Consider the following 16,219-nt stretch of genomic DNA (forward strand, 5'->3'; position numbering starts at 1 on the left):
CTTTTCTGACCCGTTAGCTCCTCATACCTGTATCTACTGGTCCACTGGGCCAGCTGTTACCCACACTAAGATCACTACTGGGAACAACCTGGTACCTTTTAGCCATTAGATCCAGCTTTCACATCCAATCATCCACATCAAGAGTTGGATAATAGGTGAAAACCAAGAGGGTACTTAGATTTCGCTTCAGAGTTTGACTCATTATACACAATAAAGATAATTACATAAATAGCACCTGAAGGACAGCCTCCCTATAACCCTAGAACATGCACTATATACAGAGAAAACAAGGCATGTACAGTATAAGTAGACTGGGAAAGTTTGTACATCATTTGTAAAAAAAAAAAAAAAAAAAAAAGATAAAAAACATGTGATCTAGGTAAGTTGCTGCCAATCTGCATTCCCTACTATCTGCTACAATCTAACTTTAGGTTGAGCATACTTACAGTATCTCTTTATATGGTGTTTTCAGGCAATACTGTACATCCTTTGCAATTCACGTCTCCATCTCAAGGCCATATATGTAAGGACAAATTCTAAATCAAATCCATCAATCACATGAGTGCCTTCTCTGTGAGTGCACATGACCGGGAAACACTGGACTTCCTGATTTTAGAAAATCAGAACATGGGAACTGCTGGGTTTTCCATGATAACTAAAAAAAAAAAAAAATTATGTAAATAGCAAACTTGGTTTATATCACATCTACTATTGCTTTATATTATAAGACAGTGACACTTTAAGAATATTTTCAGATGACACAGAGCTCTAAACAATGATAAACAAAAAAATTAATTGAAAGTTATCTGTGTACTGTACGCCTTACATCTTGCCAAGGAAGCTTTTTTTCTTCTTCGGTTTTGTCTACTGAGCTCCTGCAGAAGGTATTACCTGTAAATAGTGTTAGGAAACGTAACAATTATTGTTCCCTGTGCACCAAAAGTCCAGTTTATAGGTGTAACTTTATGGTCTCTTCTTACCAGTTTAACAAATGCCTCTTTATTTTGCAGTGCCACACTAACTATGTGCCAGTGTGTGGATCAAATGGAGACACTTATCAGAATGAATGCTTCCTGAGGAGATCCGCCTGCAAACAACAGAGAGATTTAACAGTAGTATCAAAAGGGCCCTGTTTTTCCGGTAAGAACATGTATCATCGCCATAAATTTGTCTTTTAAGCTTAGGTTAGGTATAAATAAGTCCTACAGAAATAAGACTCTTAATCAAAGACTTTTTCCCCTGATCCGTCTCTTTGCTTCACATGATTTATACAGCATTTACAGTGCAGGAAAATCAATTCACTCTTTGATTTTATCCCACTGTAGTAAGGGCAGAAATATAATATAATGTATGACCACCAGCTTACTGCATTTATATAAAGCCATATAAAATGCCATTTTAATAGGCCCCCAGATATGGCAGCCACAGATGCACCATTTCTTATGATAATGGGGATAATAACTACTTCCTATGTTTTTCTGTTCCATTGCATACTTGTATTTACCATTCACGTCCTCAAGCTTTTTTCTATCTTAGTGGGCTCCAATGCAGTGTTCATCCAAAGCCTTTTGGTTTGTCAGCAGAATGCCAGGAATGTCAAACCTTAAGTGAGTAAATAGGATGATGCATAATTAGGCAATATTGTATTCTACCAAGGGCCTGGATGGTATCTCCATGAGCACTGTCATAGTAAGCTTAAAGTGACACTGTCACCTCCTTTTTGCATTCTGACATCTCTACACAGGTGTAAAGGGTAAATTTAGAGGTTTTCATACCTTATTTCATATCATACTTCATGGTGCTTGTTCAAGTAAAAAATAATCTTTTATCAACTGCAGATTGTGTTAAGTGGGCAGGGCCTCGTGGCATTAGCACCACTTAACCCCGCCCACAACGCCACAGTTGGCCCCGCCCCTCGCCAGCCATTGGAACAGACTGGCCGAAAGGGTTAGACCCCACCCCCTTTACGTCGACCAACCAATGGGCGTCAAGGGGGCGGGACCAACTGTGCTGTTGTGGGCGGGGCCAAGTGGCGCTAATGCCGTGAGGCCACGCACACTTAATACAATCTGCAGTTGATAAAAGGACACTTTTTACTTGAACAAGTACCATGAAGTATGATATAAAATAAGGTATGAAAAACGCTAAATTTACCCTTTACATCTGTGTTGAGATGTCAGAATGCACAAAGGGGGTGACAGTGTCACTTTAAGGAACTTGTCTGCTATCATTCACATTCAAAACTGCTGACATTGTTAGAAAATGTTAGGTTGTTAGGTCAAGGAGACACATGGTACCTTTCATATATCTGTCTGTGCTTCCAGAATGTAGAAAAATGCTTTTTTCCCTGGTATAAAGAGTCAAAGAGACTTTTCCACGCTCATGAGTAGCTGCAAGCTATTGCCTCTTCTCTTCCCCCTCTCTGCTTGACATCTGGAAGCAGAATCCCAAGCAGGATCAGGTATGGGAGGAATTTAAAGCGATTCTGTACCCACAATCTGATCCCCAAAACACTTGTACCTTCGGAAAGCTGCTTTTAATCCAAGATCTGTCCTGGGCAAGTGATGCAGTTATTGTCCTAAAAAGCATCTTTAAAACTTGGTGTGGCCTAAAGTACCCATGTCATAGGATTGTGACACCCCTCCGTCCCTCATACCCGCCCTCCTCACCATTAGGAATGCCCCTGGCATTTCTATTCCTCACCTGTGTGAACACAACACATGGACTAGATCGTTAAGGCACCTGTGCAGTGTTCAAACAGGTGAGGAATAGGAGAAAATGTTCTAGGCGCATTCCTGATGATGAGGAGGGTGGAGAGGAGGGATGGAGGGGTGTTGCAATCCTATTGCACACACATTCTAGGCCACGCCGATTAAAAGTTGTTTTTTAGGACAATAACTACATCACCTAGCAAATTGACCCCAGGACAGGTCTTGGATTTAAAGCAGCTATCTGGTTTTTGGGGTTCAGATTGTCGCTTTAAGCAGGTATTACAGCTTGCAGCAGATCAGGAGCTCAGGAAAGCCTCTTTGACGCTTTTTACTATAGAAAACAAAACATTCTGAAAGCACAGACAAATATATGTCTTTACAGCTGTCAAAGAGTGACAGCAGCTTTATACCTGTATTGCAGCTTTAAGTGATGTCACCTAGAATCTCACGACCCATTCACAATTACATTATTACGACATAGAAACTTCTAATAGTGGTGGTTCACACATTCGCCAGAGCAAGTAGACACTTCTCTAGGCCGGCTGTTTATTACATTGACAATTCATTTTATTGACCATTCATTTCAATGGCCACATGTAGTTCAAGGTTTAACTTGCATAGTACATGGCCAGTTGTAGCCTACTCTGGCTAACATACTGAAGCTGATCACAAGGGTTTCTGAACAGATCACCATGTCAGAATTAGTTTAAAAAAGATTCCTGGGATCTATCTCACATCTGCATTTCTACTAGGGAGAGCTGAGAAAGTTTCGAATGCAGACACAAAAATCTTAGTAATAATTGATGCACCCATTTTAAATGACATTTCTATAGACGTCACTACATGTTGATTCAATAATTCAGCAGCAGCATTTGTTTCAATGCAAGAACACCATTGCTCTAAGTGAGAATCCTGCAGCAAAGAATGATAACCATAAACATGCAGATTAAATTGGTCAGTTTACATTTGGGCAAAATAAGCAATAAAGGAGGTCCCCTACCTTCAACAGCTTCTAATTTATATGGTAAAATATAAGGTCCAGACATCTTTATAAATTTGGGTACTGCACATAACGGTAAATAAAATAGTTGCCTATCAAGTATCCAGTAAATTAGGGTGCAAGGATACTGTTGAATAAAGGAGTGGGTTGGTAAAAGCAAGGGAGACAGTTTAGGGAATTTGATATGCCTACATGAAATTGTCTTTTAAGCAAGCTTAAAACTGTGCATATTGGAGACGTAGAGCCAAGCTGTTTGTCAACAGTACACCTGGACCATCTTTCCTTACTTCTCTGGTCATTTACAGGCCAGCACATACACTCCTCTGCTATGTCATGACATCTTTCAAGTAAAAGTGCACTGGACTGAGGAGGCTGGCAATGTGCTGGGAGATAATTTACACAGTATACTACTATAGATGGCATGTGGGGGCGAGAAGAGGGTTATTAATACTCTGGATTTGAAAGGTACTATTTAAGCAGAAACAAAAACAGATCAACAGCATCAAAAGGAAGAAGGGACATCATAAAAGCAGCCCTTGTCTAAGCAGTGTACTACTGATGATGATGACTGATGGCAGTGTGTGTGTGTGTGGGGGGGGGAAATTCAGAAGGCAGCACCAGTTGCGGAACTACCGCCATAGCAGCAGTAGCTGCTGCTACGGGGCCCGGCTCATCAGGGGCCAGTGTGCAGTGTGTGATATCTGTGATTTCTCCTGGTTAGCTGTGCAGGACGTTTGTCCTGACACTAGCTAACCAGAGGAGAACGGTCTTTGTAGAAATGCCAGGGAAACTCACCAGCAGGTGGTGGCATCACAAAGTACAGGAAGAGAGAGAGAGAGAGACTAGCCCTCTCCCGCCGGGACCTCTGTCTAAATAAAAAGCAGCCATGTGACTGCAGCTCCTGTAGGACTAAGAAAACTCCTTATGCATAGTAGTACCAGGCTATATATATATATATATATATATATATTACATGCAGTAACAGGCTGGTAGGTAGGCAGGCAGTTACAAGTATGGTATCAAGTCTGATATGGAGCTTTTATCCAGTCACAGTATGGTGGTATCACGTCTGGTATGGCGGCATTATATAGTCACAGTATTGTGGTATCACGTCTGGTGTGGCGCTGTTATACAGTTACAGTATGGTAGTATCAGGTCTGGTAGGTTGCAGTTGTCCAGTCACAGTATGGTGGTATCCGCTTTGGTATGGTGCAGTTATCCAGTCACAGTATGGTAGTATCCGGTCTGGTTTGGTGCAGTTATCCAGTCACAGTTTGTTGGTATCCGGTCTGGTGTGGCGGTGTTATCCAGTCACAGTATGGTGGAATCAGGTCTGGTGTGGCGGTGTTATCTAGTCACAGTATGATGGTATTGTTTAGGTGTGGTATGGTGGTATTATCCAGTCACACTATGGTGGTTTCAGGTCTGGTATGGTGGTGTTATATTGTCACAGTATGGTGGTATCAGGTCTGGTATGGTGGTGTTATACAGTCACAGTATGGTGGTATCAGGTCTGGTATGGTGGTGTTATACAGTCACAGTATGGTGGTATCAGGTCTGGTATGGTGGTGTTATACAGTCACAGTATGGTGGTATCAGGTCTGGTATGGAGGTGTTATATAGTCACAGTTTGGTGATATTATTCAGGTCTGGTATGGCGGTGTGCTTTAAATGTGCATTGTCTGAAGCTGTTGCCTACCAATCCTGTGACGAGAATCGCTACAGATAATATGCAGATCATTTAAAGGGGTATTCCCCCCAAGAACTAAAAAATTAAAATGCTCCCAAACCTAGCTCACCCATCCCCCTGAGTATTTTGAGCCATCTCACATCTTTATAGCTGCTTCCGTTCCATAGTTACAAGTTTTTTAATAAGCCAATCTATATCCAACATGGCGCTGGCCAGAAAACTACATTTCCCATCATGCAATGCTTATGCCTGATTGGTCCATGATGTAGCAGAGCTGATATCTAAAAGATATAGCAGAGTTGAGGTGAGGCAGCGACATGGCAGGATTGAGGCAGCGGAGTAGCAGAGTTGGGGCAGCACTGTAGCAGAGTTGGGGCAGCACTGTAGCAGAGTTGGGGCAGCGGTGTAGCAGAGTTGGGGCAGCGGTGTAGCAGAGTTGGGGCAGCGGTGTAGCAGAGTTGGGGCAGCGGTGTAGCAGAGTTGAGGCAGCGGTGTAGCAGAGTTGGGGCTGCGTGGAGCAGAGTTTGGGCAGGGGAGTAGCAGAGTTGTGGCAGCGGTGTAGCAGAGTTGAGGCAGGGGTGTAGCAGAGTTGGGGCAGCGGTATAGCTGAGTTGAGGCAGCGGTGTAGCACAGTTGGGGCAGCGGAGTAGCGACGGCCGCGAGTGAGCAGGGGGATAGGCCGGCCGCAGTGTGCACTTGCCGGGGGAAGGGGGGGTGATGGCCGCGGGTGAGCAGGGGGAAAGGCCGGCCGCAGTGTGCACTTGCCGGGGGGGGGGGGGGGGGGAGGGTGACGGCCTCGGATGAGCGGCCACACTTTGCACTTGCCGGGGGGGGGGGGGGGGGCGACGGCCGCGGGTGTGCAGTGGTGAGCGCCCCATTGAAAAGTTTGCTATGGGGCACAGCCATTTCTAGTAGGAACACAAGTATTTTATTTATTTATTTTTTTATTTCTCTTTATTTTACTTTTCTAAAATTAATTGCCAAGGGAAGATTACACTTCCAGGGGATGCAACCCCAGTTTCACATATTACAAAAGACAATTCCAATAACAAAGAATTTAAAATCCAACCAGCCACTCCCACCCTATCCACCCTTCCCGTGATGGCGGGGGGGGGGGGGGAGAAAAAAAAATCAAACCAGTGTCAGCCATAACTTCCAATAACTAATAAGTCACCTATGTGCCTTTTTCCCTCTAAGGCTATGTTTACATTACATGAACATCCGGCCGTTCCGTGACCTTAAGTACCGGTTGGGTGATCTTTCCGTCCACGGAGCTCTGATGGAGGCGTATCAGCGTGCGCCCGCATCAGAGCTTCCCATAGCACAGAGTGAAGCAAGCAGCCGGAGCCGCTCGCTTCACTGTGTGAATTGACAGGTCCTGTCAGTTTTTTCCGGCACCGCACAGATCCCGGCCAGAGCGTATACGATGGGTGTACGCTCTGGCCGGGATCCCATTGAAAACAAGGCTATGTTCCACCCTAAAAACTACGGCCATAGTTCTGCGGCAAGAACTACGGACGTAGTTTTACGTAGTGTGAACATAGCCCAAACAAGAACATTTCATATTTACCAATTTTTACCGAAAACAAATTCTGATGAGTACAAATTCTAAACGAACCCTTATCCCGTGTCTTCACCCATGCATTATGTATTTCTAAATAAAAAAAATTATATGTATGTGGTACTCCAAACTCATTTTGAATTGTGTCAAATAGCTTCAATATTCCGTCTATAAATAAAAAATGCCCTTTTTTTTCCCCCAAACTTTATAGTTCCATATCTTCTCAAATTCCTTAAATACTCCGTTTCCCCATTAACCCCCAAAACCTTTTTAAACACAACACAAGTATTTACAAAATAGACAGTTGTCAAGAGCTTTATGGGTGGTAATACATAAGAGAAAAGCCTTAATTTACCTTTTAAGCACAGCATGGACCCTCTAGGGGAGGGAGACAGGTTTAGCTTGAATGTCCACGTTCTTTTCTGTGATTAATAATATCTAAGTCTGACCTTCAATTCCTATGTTTCTTCTGCTAGAGATTAAAATACATTAGTCATTTAGCTGCCAAAAACCACAAGTATTTAAAGAGCAATTATTGTGACCATACATATTTACTGCCATACTTTTACTGACCAAATCCTACATACCACAACCAATAATACCAGTATATAAGGGGCAAATATTACTGCCTGCCACACAGTGACCACCACTATTACCACCATACTGTTACTGACCAAATCCAATATACTAGGACCAATAATGCCAACAGTGAGACAAAGAGACAAATATTACAACAATATAATGACTAAAACCATCACATACAGACTAATGGCACCACTACTGGATAAAATCCACTGTACAAAGATCAATATCACTTCATACAGTAACCATATAGAGGTAGATACTAGACTTACACAGGCTCTGCAGACCATATAAGTGCAGTTACCTCCAGTGACTCACTGGGGACATCTTCTCTGAGTGACACATGGGAGCATCTTCTCTGAGTAAATCACAGGGGCTTCCTTTCTGATCGGAGTCGTTCACTTTTCCTTTTCTTCTCCTTCATAAGGTCTTCTCCCAGCCATAACTCACCTTCACAGAATTTGTCATACAAACACCATTCACCATCATCTTCCTCCACATTTGTATTGCCCCTCTGTGCCCTCATATAGTGGTTAGACCTCTTATGCACCTATATAGTACTTAGGCCACTCTGTCTCTACATATTCTAGTTTGGCCCCTCTCTGCCCCCTGTAATAGTTAAGCCACTCTGTGCATCTATATTAATAGGTAGTATCCCTCATGTTCCCAATACCCTTGCCAGGTAGTCTCCCTGGTAACTAGCTGCAGTTGACCCCCATACCCCCAGGATGCAGTATTCCCTGAATCTTCCTGATTGTAGGCACCCCACTGTAGGTACCCCCCCCCCCCCCCCCCCCCACCTAGTAGTTAGTTCCCCTTCCAGTATGTATTATTTCTAATGTAATAGGCATGCAAGTGATTAAGGAGTGAAGGGCAGACCTGAGTCATAACACCCTATTACATGGCCTGAGGCATGCTGTTTGCTTGTTTGTTGGCTGTTTACTGGCCCTATTACAATTTTTCCCCGGATTTGACAGTGGGATTGATATCAATCAAAACATTCACAGGATACATTTGTTGCTGTCAATTGTGTCAAGAAGGCGTGGCCTACCACTGCTATATCTTACAAGCCAAAGCTCAGGGAGTCATAGGCCCTGATATCTTGACACTATCTGAGACCTGAATAAAGTTTTTTTTAAATGAAAATAATAAAGCAATAAAGGTATGTTCTGAATGTTATTTTATCCAGTGGTGTCATTAGCTGGGTAGGTGGTCAGGGGTCGACAGATTTGCTTTAAAGGAAGGGAAATAAATGCTATTTCTGGATTGGGAAAGCATTTCTTGCTGGTTGTAGTCAACATTAACTTTAATATAAATAGATAGGCCTTTAGTGCAGAGGTGTGTAATATGGAGGTTGTGAAAAGAGTTGTCCTGGGTTATTAGATAATGTGGAGATCAGGTAGGTGAAACAATCCCATTTGAAAAGGTGCAATACATACAGTAACAGTGAGAGGTAAGACTTGCTGATCTTACTATTGTAGTCTGCAGTTACTGCCAGAAGTAATATTCTGGATTTGGTAGACAGAATACAGAAATTTGTCCAGACTGGTGAATAAAACAAAGCCATGAATCTAAGCAAAGGTCATGCATTATCACTAGTGCAGAGGAGAAAGGGTGGAGTTGCCCATGGTGACCAAACATGACAGCTGGAATCTGACTACTTGCCACTACTATTTATAATCTACCACCAACGCATTGTTGAAAGATGGGTAAGAGGGACTGCAGCAGCTGTCCAGTCAGCCATCATTTCTCTACACATTTTCTATGCACAGGGATCACAGTGTTTCTCCCAGCACCTGCTCCTGTACTGCACATACTGTATATACTGGTGATTCTGCATTACCTAGAAGAGCTTTTAAAGTAAGATTGCTTATAAAACTGCTATGCTGTGCTATAACTAGTGCAGGGCCTGACAGGTTAGTAGATGATACTCACAGTCTCTCCTGCACTTCCTCCTTAGATCCTGAACTAGATATAACTTGGTGTATTATTTTTGGCAAGTGTCCCTTTAAATATTAGTATAGTGCATTTATACTTTGTTAGTAGACATGCTTCATTTCCATGCCACCTGAATGGCACCAAGTTCAAAATGATGTTTCCTTTTTCTTTCAATCAACTGATGTCAGAAAGTTATATGGATTTGTAATTTACTTCTATTAAAAAATCTCCAGTCTTCCCATACTTATTAGCTGCTGTATGTCCTGCAGGAAATGTATTTTTTTTTTCAGTCTGACACTGTTCTCTGTTAAAATCTCTGGCCAAGACAGGAACTCTGTCTCCATTTTCTATGAATCCCCATAGAAATCTTTACATATTATTAGTTACAGTAGTAATAAAATATCTGATAAATAGTTTTTACAGTATATACCATTTTACAATTTTTGTAGTCTTCTAGTAAAGGTAGAAGTAATTTTCTTTACTTCTGTTCTTCTGTCACCGATCCAGAACTATTCCTGTCCAGTAGTAGCCAGCAGAATTGTGAAAATTCTTTAGAGTTCTACTGGAAGCAGACAACAATCTTGTTGACAGGCACATGCTAGATTCACAGTACTTTCAAGCAGTATGTTACAGCTATCCATCAGTATCCCGCCAAGAAAGGGATGCTGATATATACTGTGGTGTACTGCAGCAGGCCCCACTGATTTTAACGACTTAAACATATGAACATAGTCAGCCAAATGCTATGTTCCCACAATGTTTTTTCTATGTGTGAACAGCTGAAAAATAACGTCCGATGTTTGCAAAAGACGACCAAAAATAGTCGTCATGAACATTATTTGGTGTCTGCTTCAAAAGACACCTATCATTTAATACACTAGGCCTCATTATCTAACAATTTTAGGCTATGTTTAAACTACGTAAAAGTACGGACTTTGTTGCCGATGGCAACAACGGACGTTTTTTTGGCGCGGTGGAACAATGCCTTACTTTCAATGGGATCCCGGCCAGAGCGTATACACATCGTATACGCTCCGGCCAGGATCCCATACGGGGCCGCAAATAACTGACATGTCAGTTTTCTGAGGCCGGAATTCAGTGAACTCGGGCCGCAGAAAGTCCTATTAGTTCACACAGTGAAGCGAGTGGCTCCGCATTAGAGCTCTGCGGCCAGAAAGATCATCCGGCCGGTACTTAAGTACCGGCCGAGATGATCCGGCCAGAGACCGGCCGTTCCGTGACCCTTGTGAACGTGTGAACATAGCCTTAAGCTCTTATGCTGTCGTTTGTGTCCGTTTTTTCGCATCAAATTCATTTAAGCGTCACTATCAGCAGGTTAGGGCCAATAAACCTGCTGATATCAGTCAGCCACTCTTTACCTTAGGACTCCGCTACTGATCTTCTTATTTCTGTCCTTCCGGTAAAGTGCCACCTTTTGATCATTTCGGTTATGCTAATCCACATGTTGGGAGCATTCTGGGCATTCCCCGTCTGCCTGGAGAACCTGCTCGGCCCACCTAGCCTGCCTCCTCCTGGGCCGCCCACTATGCATATTTATATATGCATAGTTAGGCTGCTTGTTACTGCGCATGTGTAGGAAGCAGCCCGTAACAAGCGGCCTAACTATGCATATATGAATATGCATAGTGGGCGGTCTGGGAGGGGCAGACTAGGCGGGCCGAGCGGGTGCTACGGGCGGACGGGGAACGCCCAGAATGCTCCGAACATGTGAATTAGCATAACCAAAATTATCAAGAAGCGGCACTTTACTGGAACAGGCAGAAATAAGATCAGCACTGGAATCCTAAAGGTAAAGAATGGCTGGCTGATATCAGCAGGTTCATTCGCACGAACCTGCTGATAATGACGCTTTAATGTGGTGCACGTCCTATACAATTCTGGAAGGTTTTTCACAGGACAAAATTAAAGCCTGACCATCCCACCACTGTAGAAGTGGCTGGTTTTTAGAATAGAAAAACAAGTAAAAAAATGACCATTTGCTTAGTATTGTCAGTTGTGGCAGGGTCTGAAGGACACACCCACAACACGCCCCACTTGGAGGGTTTTTGGACGAAAATTATGGGTTTGTCGGGTTTTTGGAAGAATTGTGTCGGAACTAGAGATGAGCCAACCTTGAGCATGCTTGAGTCGATCCGAACCCGAACGTTCGGCATTTGATTAGCGGTGGCTGCTGAACTTGGATAAAGCCCTAAGGCTATGTGAAAAACATGGATATAGTCATTGGCTGTATCCATGTTTTCCAGACAACCTTAGAGCTTTATCCAAGTTCAGCAGCCACTGCTAATCAAATGCCGATCGCTCGGGTTAGGATCGACTCGAACCCGAACCCGGTTCGCTTATCTCTATTGGAACACCAAACCGACAGGGAAAATGGACAAAAAAACATAAATTTTCTGATGGGAATATGTTAGTAAATCAGCCGGACTGTATGCAAATGACATTCGTTATTCCATAGACTTCAATGCCATTCATTGAAGTGAATTAAAATGATGCAATAACTGACTTTTTTAATACAAAAAGCGGATGCCTTTTTTAAGTTAGTGTGAACATAACCAACCATACACTAGTTTGTGAGGACCATGCTAGGTCTGCTGCGCCACTGTGTCGCAGTAAATTAGCGTATACCAGCCAGAAGCAGCACAAATATAGTCAGTAGCTGACACTGTCTGGACCATTGAAATCAATGTTTACAGACAAATTATAAGTAAATTAATTTTTAAACTGTGAAATGCAATTTAATGATTTTATGTACGCCAAAATGTAAGGGATATGTGAGAGCTTCACAAAGTTGACAGTGCATCTCTGAAAGGGCCATTGTACACTTTACATATTTTATGGGTTCTTACCATTTGTGAAACTTCCTTGTCATGGAAACATGGAAAGAAGAAATTAAGTATGTATTTGTGCCAGAGAAAGAACAGTGTTAATCTTTGTTATTGCAAAGCATTATGGGGAGGGTAGCAGTAAAAAACATTGGAAAGTCTGAGACATAGCTGCAAATTAATAAGAACCCTAAGCTGCAAATTGTATTAAGTGTGAAGGAGATTTCACTGATGTGACTCACCAAACAATAGCTGAGATAAGAGAGTGAGAAACCTCAGTGAGGTCACATGTGCGCCACTGAATGGATTTATAGCAATCTCCTTCTCAATTCAGCACACTGCTCAGTCTGCGTTTGCCCTTTGATTTCTGTGCATTGTTATTCTCCACATGATTCACTTATTTACAGATTAGCTTCAACAGGAAGAAGGTAGACAAAAGAAAAATCTCTTGCAAGGACAGGCCAAAAAAGCCATCCAGTTCTATTTTCAAGGTAGAACATTTAGCTTTATAATAGGACTTGCTTTTAGCTGACTTGGGTCTGATTATTATTACTGCATTGTCCTGTACACAATGCTTTGGCCATTAGCTGCTCATTTGTGCACCTCTGATTACTGTCTGTTTAGTTATCCGTCTATGTGTACTCAAGAGAACTCGCATGCCATGACAGCACTGACGACACACAATGTTTGCTCGAATGTTTGCTCTATGTTCATTCGGTTTCTGCACTGAAGATTATATAGACAATTTTAGTTTTTATAGGACCCATGCACAGTACTTGCTGGGCATTGAGCTGTTGCCTGCAGTTGCATTTCTCCGCAAAGGCACATTTTAAAAATGTCACATACATCTGCCCTTCAACGTTTAAGATTTAGTACCAGTATTGGCAAAGAGGGATGTTAGTAGGACAGGTCCATCCACAGCTTGTTCAGTCCAGACCTTTTTTGTTTATGTGTTACCAATACCAGAGTTTTTTTTTCCCTTGTGCTCCTCCAGTGCTTTATTACATCTATTGTTAATATTTTCACCCTGTATAAAATTAATGCAACAGTGCATTTACATTTTCCCTATATCATTCTGAGGCTGAGTTTAAAAGTGGTATCCTAGTTAGTCTGTGTGTTCATTATGCCTGGTAGACAAATCTAACCTGCTGATAGCCCCCTTTTTCTCTTACCTTCCTCCTCGGTGCTGTTCCCGTGCTGTTAGCAGTTTAATCCTTAGGAGTTAGGAGAGCTACCCCGCCCCAATCTCACAAACCTTCCGGCTCCGTCTAGTGATAATCAATAGAGCGGGCCAGCCAGCTTCCGCGATGGGGGTGACGCAGTGCTCCTAATGGTGCTCCAAACCGAGGATGACACTGCTAACAGCACAAGAACGCACCCAGGTGGAAGGTATGACTCAATACCTTCCTCCTTGGCGCCAAGCTCGCAATAGTGGGCTATCAGCAGGTTAGATTTGTCTAACAAGCTGATAGTTACCCTTTAAATTACTGACCAAATACTACATGTTTGCAAGAAAAGATGGTGTGGTGGGCACCTCATATCACAAATCAAAATAGCTAGTCAAAAAATAGGAATCAGTAACAACAAAGAGAAAGCGACTAGACTAACACAGACATATGCACACTCAAAATTACAAAGAATGAACAATAGTTTATCAGAGAACCAACAACAGCCAATATGTTAAAACCACTTAAAAAGCCTGAAAGGCTGAAAGGCCAAGATGTAACTACATAAGGGCCCCCACAATACAAGGAGCAACACTATACATTGAAACAAAAATGAAGAAAGAAATATAATGAACCAATAATATTAAATCAAATGATCAAAGCAATATCATACATCAATAAATTAATCCATGATGTAAACAATGACTGCAGTCGCAGAACTACCCTGGCACACAGCACCTACACTCACGCGTTCCGTTTATGCCACCATAACTTCATCAGGTGTTGTGATAAAAGGTAGCTGATGTTGGTATATATATATATATATATATATATATATATATATATATATATATATATATTAGGGCTGGGCAATAATGGCCTAAATTAATATCGCGGTTTATCATACATATTGCCGCGGTAACGATAAATTGAACGATAATTATGACGCACCCATTTGAAACACGACATTTCAGCGTCTCCTATGCCATTTTCAAGTGCCACTTAGGAGACATAGGAGACGCCAAAACCCTGTGGTTTACTTATGAAGTTTGCTGCACATCATTATATGGAATAAATCCACATTTTCACATTTGTACTACCATCAGAGTGCTGTGGAGTATTTTTTACTAGCTGATTTGATCCAAGGTCTAGGATTCGTCTGCTGGCACCCACAGTGCTGCCTATATTGTTTGCTATAGCTATCTATCGATCAACCTGTCTATCTAAGATAAATAGATTATAGATAGATAGATAGATAGATAGATAGATAGATAGATAGATAGATAGATAGATAATATATAGATAGATAGGAGATAGATAGATAGATAGATAGATAATATATATATAGATAGATAGGAGATAGATAGATAGATAATATATAGATAGATATGAGAGAGGAGATATATTATAGATAGATTATATATAGATAGGAGTCCTATCTATATAGGTCACGTGAGCGCAATAGCTCCAAACATGAAATTGCTCACTACATGTAAAAAAAAATGTGCAAAAAATACCGCAAAGGCAAAGCTAATGTACAGCGAAAATGACTAATACGGTCCCAATATTGAAAATCTGTCCCTTTGAAAAGGTTAGAAAAGATGGATAATAAAAAGGTGGTCACATGATTAATGCGCAGGTGCAAAATAGCCTCGAACTCATTGCCGGACCTCCAGCAATGAGTTTGAGGCTTTCTGCACCTGCGCAGTACGGCACGGACCGGACCCCCTGTACTGCACATGAGCGGCACAGGCTTGCTGACGTTAGGGACAGTCGCGGTGACGTCGCCACAATTAAGCAGGTGATTACTGCTCCGGAACGCCCAGGGACCGTGACTACTTGCCGCAGCTCACCGCCCAGATGACTACTTGGAGGTAATTTACATACAGGGCGCTTACTTTCTAAAGTAAGTTTTCGGGCTGTACACTCCAGGGATGGGGGGTGTAGAAGCAGGTTTGGGAAGTGTGCTGGGTGCTGCTACAGCACATTCCCATAGCGTTATAGCTGTTATTTAAGTGAATGGTTCCCTTCAAATGTTATGCTCCTGGTGTCTAGTGGGTCAGATCTCCCCCCCCCCGCGCGATGTGATCGCAGGGGGGAGATCCGTTCTTCTGCCCGGGCCGGGCCTCATCGTCGCAATGACGCTGATTCCGGCTCGGCTATACAAAGTATGGATCATAGCGCAAAAACTACAACTCACACAGCACCAGAGACCAAAAAATAAAAGCGTTATAAGCATGGTAATAGAGCAATTTTAAACACATTTAGTTTTTTTTTCAAAGGTTTTAATTTTTTAAAAGCCATCAAATAAAATAAAATTTATACAAGTTACATATCGTTGTAATCGTACCGATATAAGGAACACAGATAACATGTTAGTTTTACCATAGGCTGAATGGCGTAAACAGGAAACTCCCTGGAATGAAAACAAATTCCTTTTTTTCAATTTGACAGCGCAAATGATTTTTTTCCTGTTTCGCAGCATATTTTATGGGAAAATAATGCCTGTCATTGCAAAGTACAATTGGTGTCGCAAAAAATAAGGGCTCATGTGGGTCTCTAGGTGAAAAAATGCAAGTGCTATGGCCTTTTAAACATATAGGGGGACATTTATGAAGTCCAGCGTTTTTTACGCCGGGCTTACAAATGTCCCTGCAGCATCGGAGCTCAGGGGATTTATGTAGAGACGCATTGCCTCTACATAAATCCTGTACGCACGGAGCCCGTC

At 42.2% G+C, this 16,219-nt stretch overlaps 1 protein-coding gene across 2 annotated transcripts in view; it reads left to right on the plus strand.

Annotated features, from left to right (window-relative positions):
• The window catches only part of TMEFF1 (transmembrane protein with EGF like and two follistatin like domains 1), a 186,453-nt gene that overhangs the window by 94,812 nt on the left and 75,422 nt on the right, over positions 1 to 16,219 (plus strand). For both annotated transcript variants that reach the window (XM_069960267.1, XM_069960269.1), the window contains exon 3: positions 1,011 to 1,140. In XM_069960267.1, coding sequence (XP_069816368.1) covers positions 1,011 to 1,140 — 130 coding nt within the window. The remainder of the gene's footprint in view (positions 1 to 1,010; positions 1,141 to 16,219) is intronic.

Source organism: Dendropsophus ebraccatus, chromosome 2 (assembly GCF_027789765.1).
Source record: "Dendropsophus ebraccatus isolate aDenEbr1 chromosome 2, aDenEbr1.pat, whole genome shotgun sequence".
Taxonomy (NCBI): Eukaryota; Metazoa; Chordata; class Amphibia; order Anura; family Hylidae; genus Dendropsophus; species Dendropsophus ebraccatus.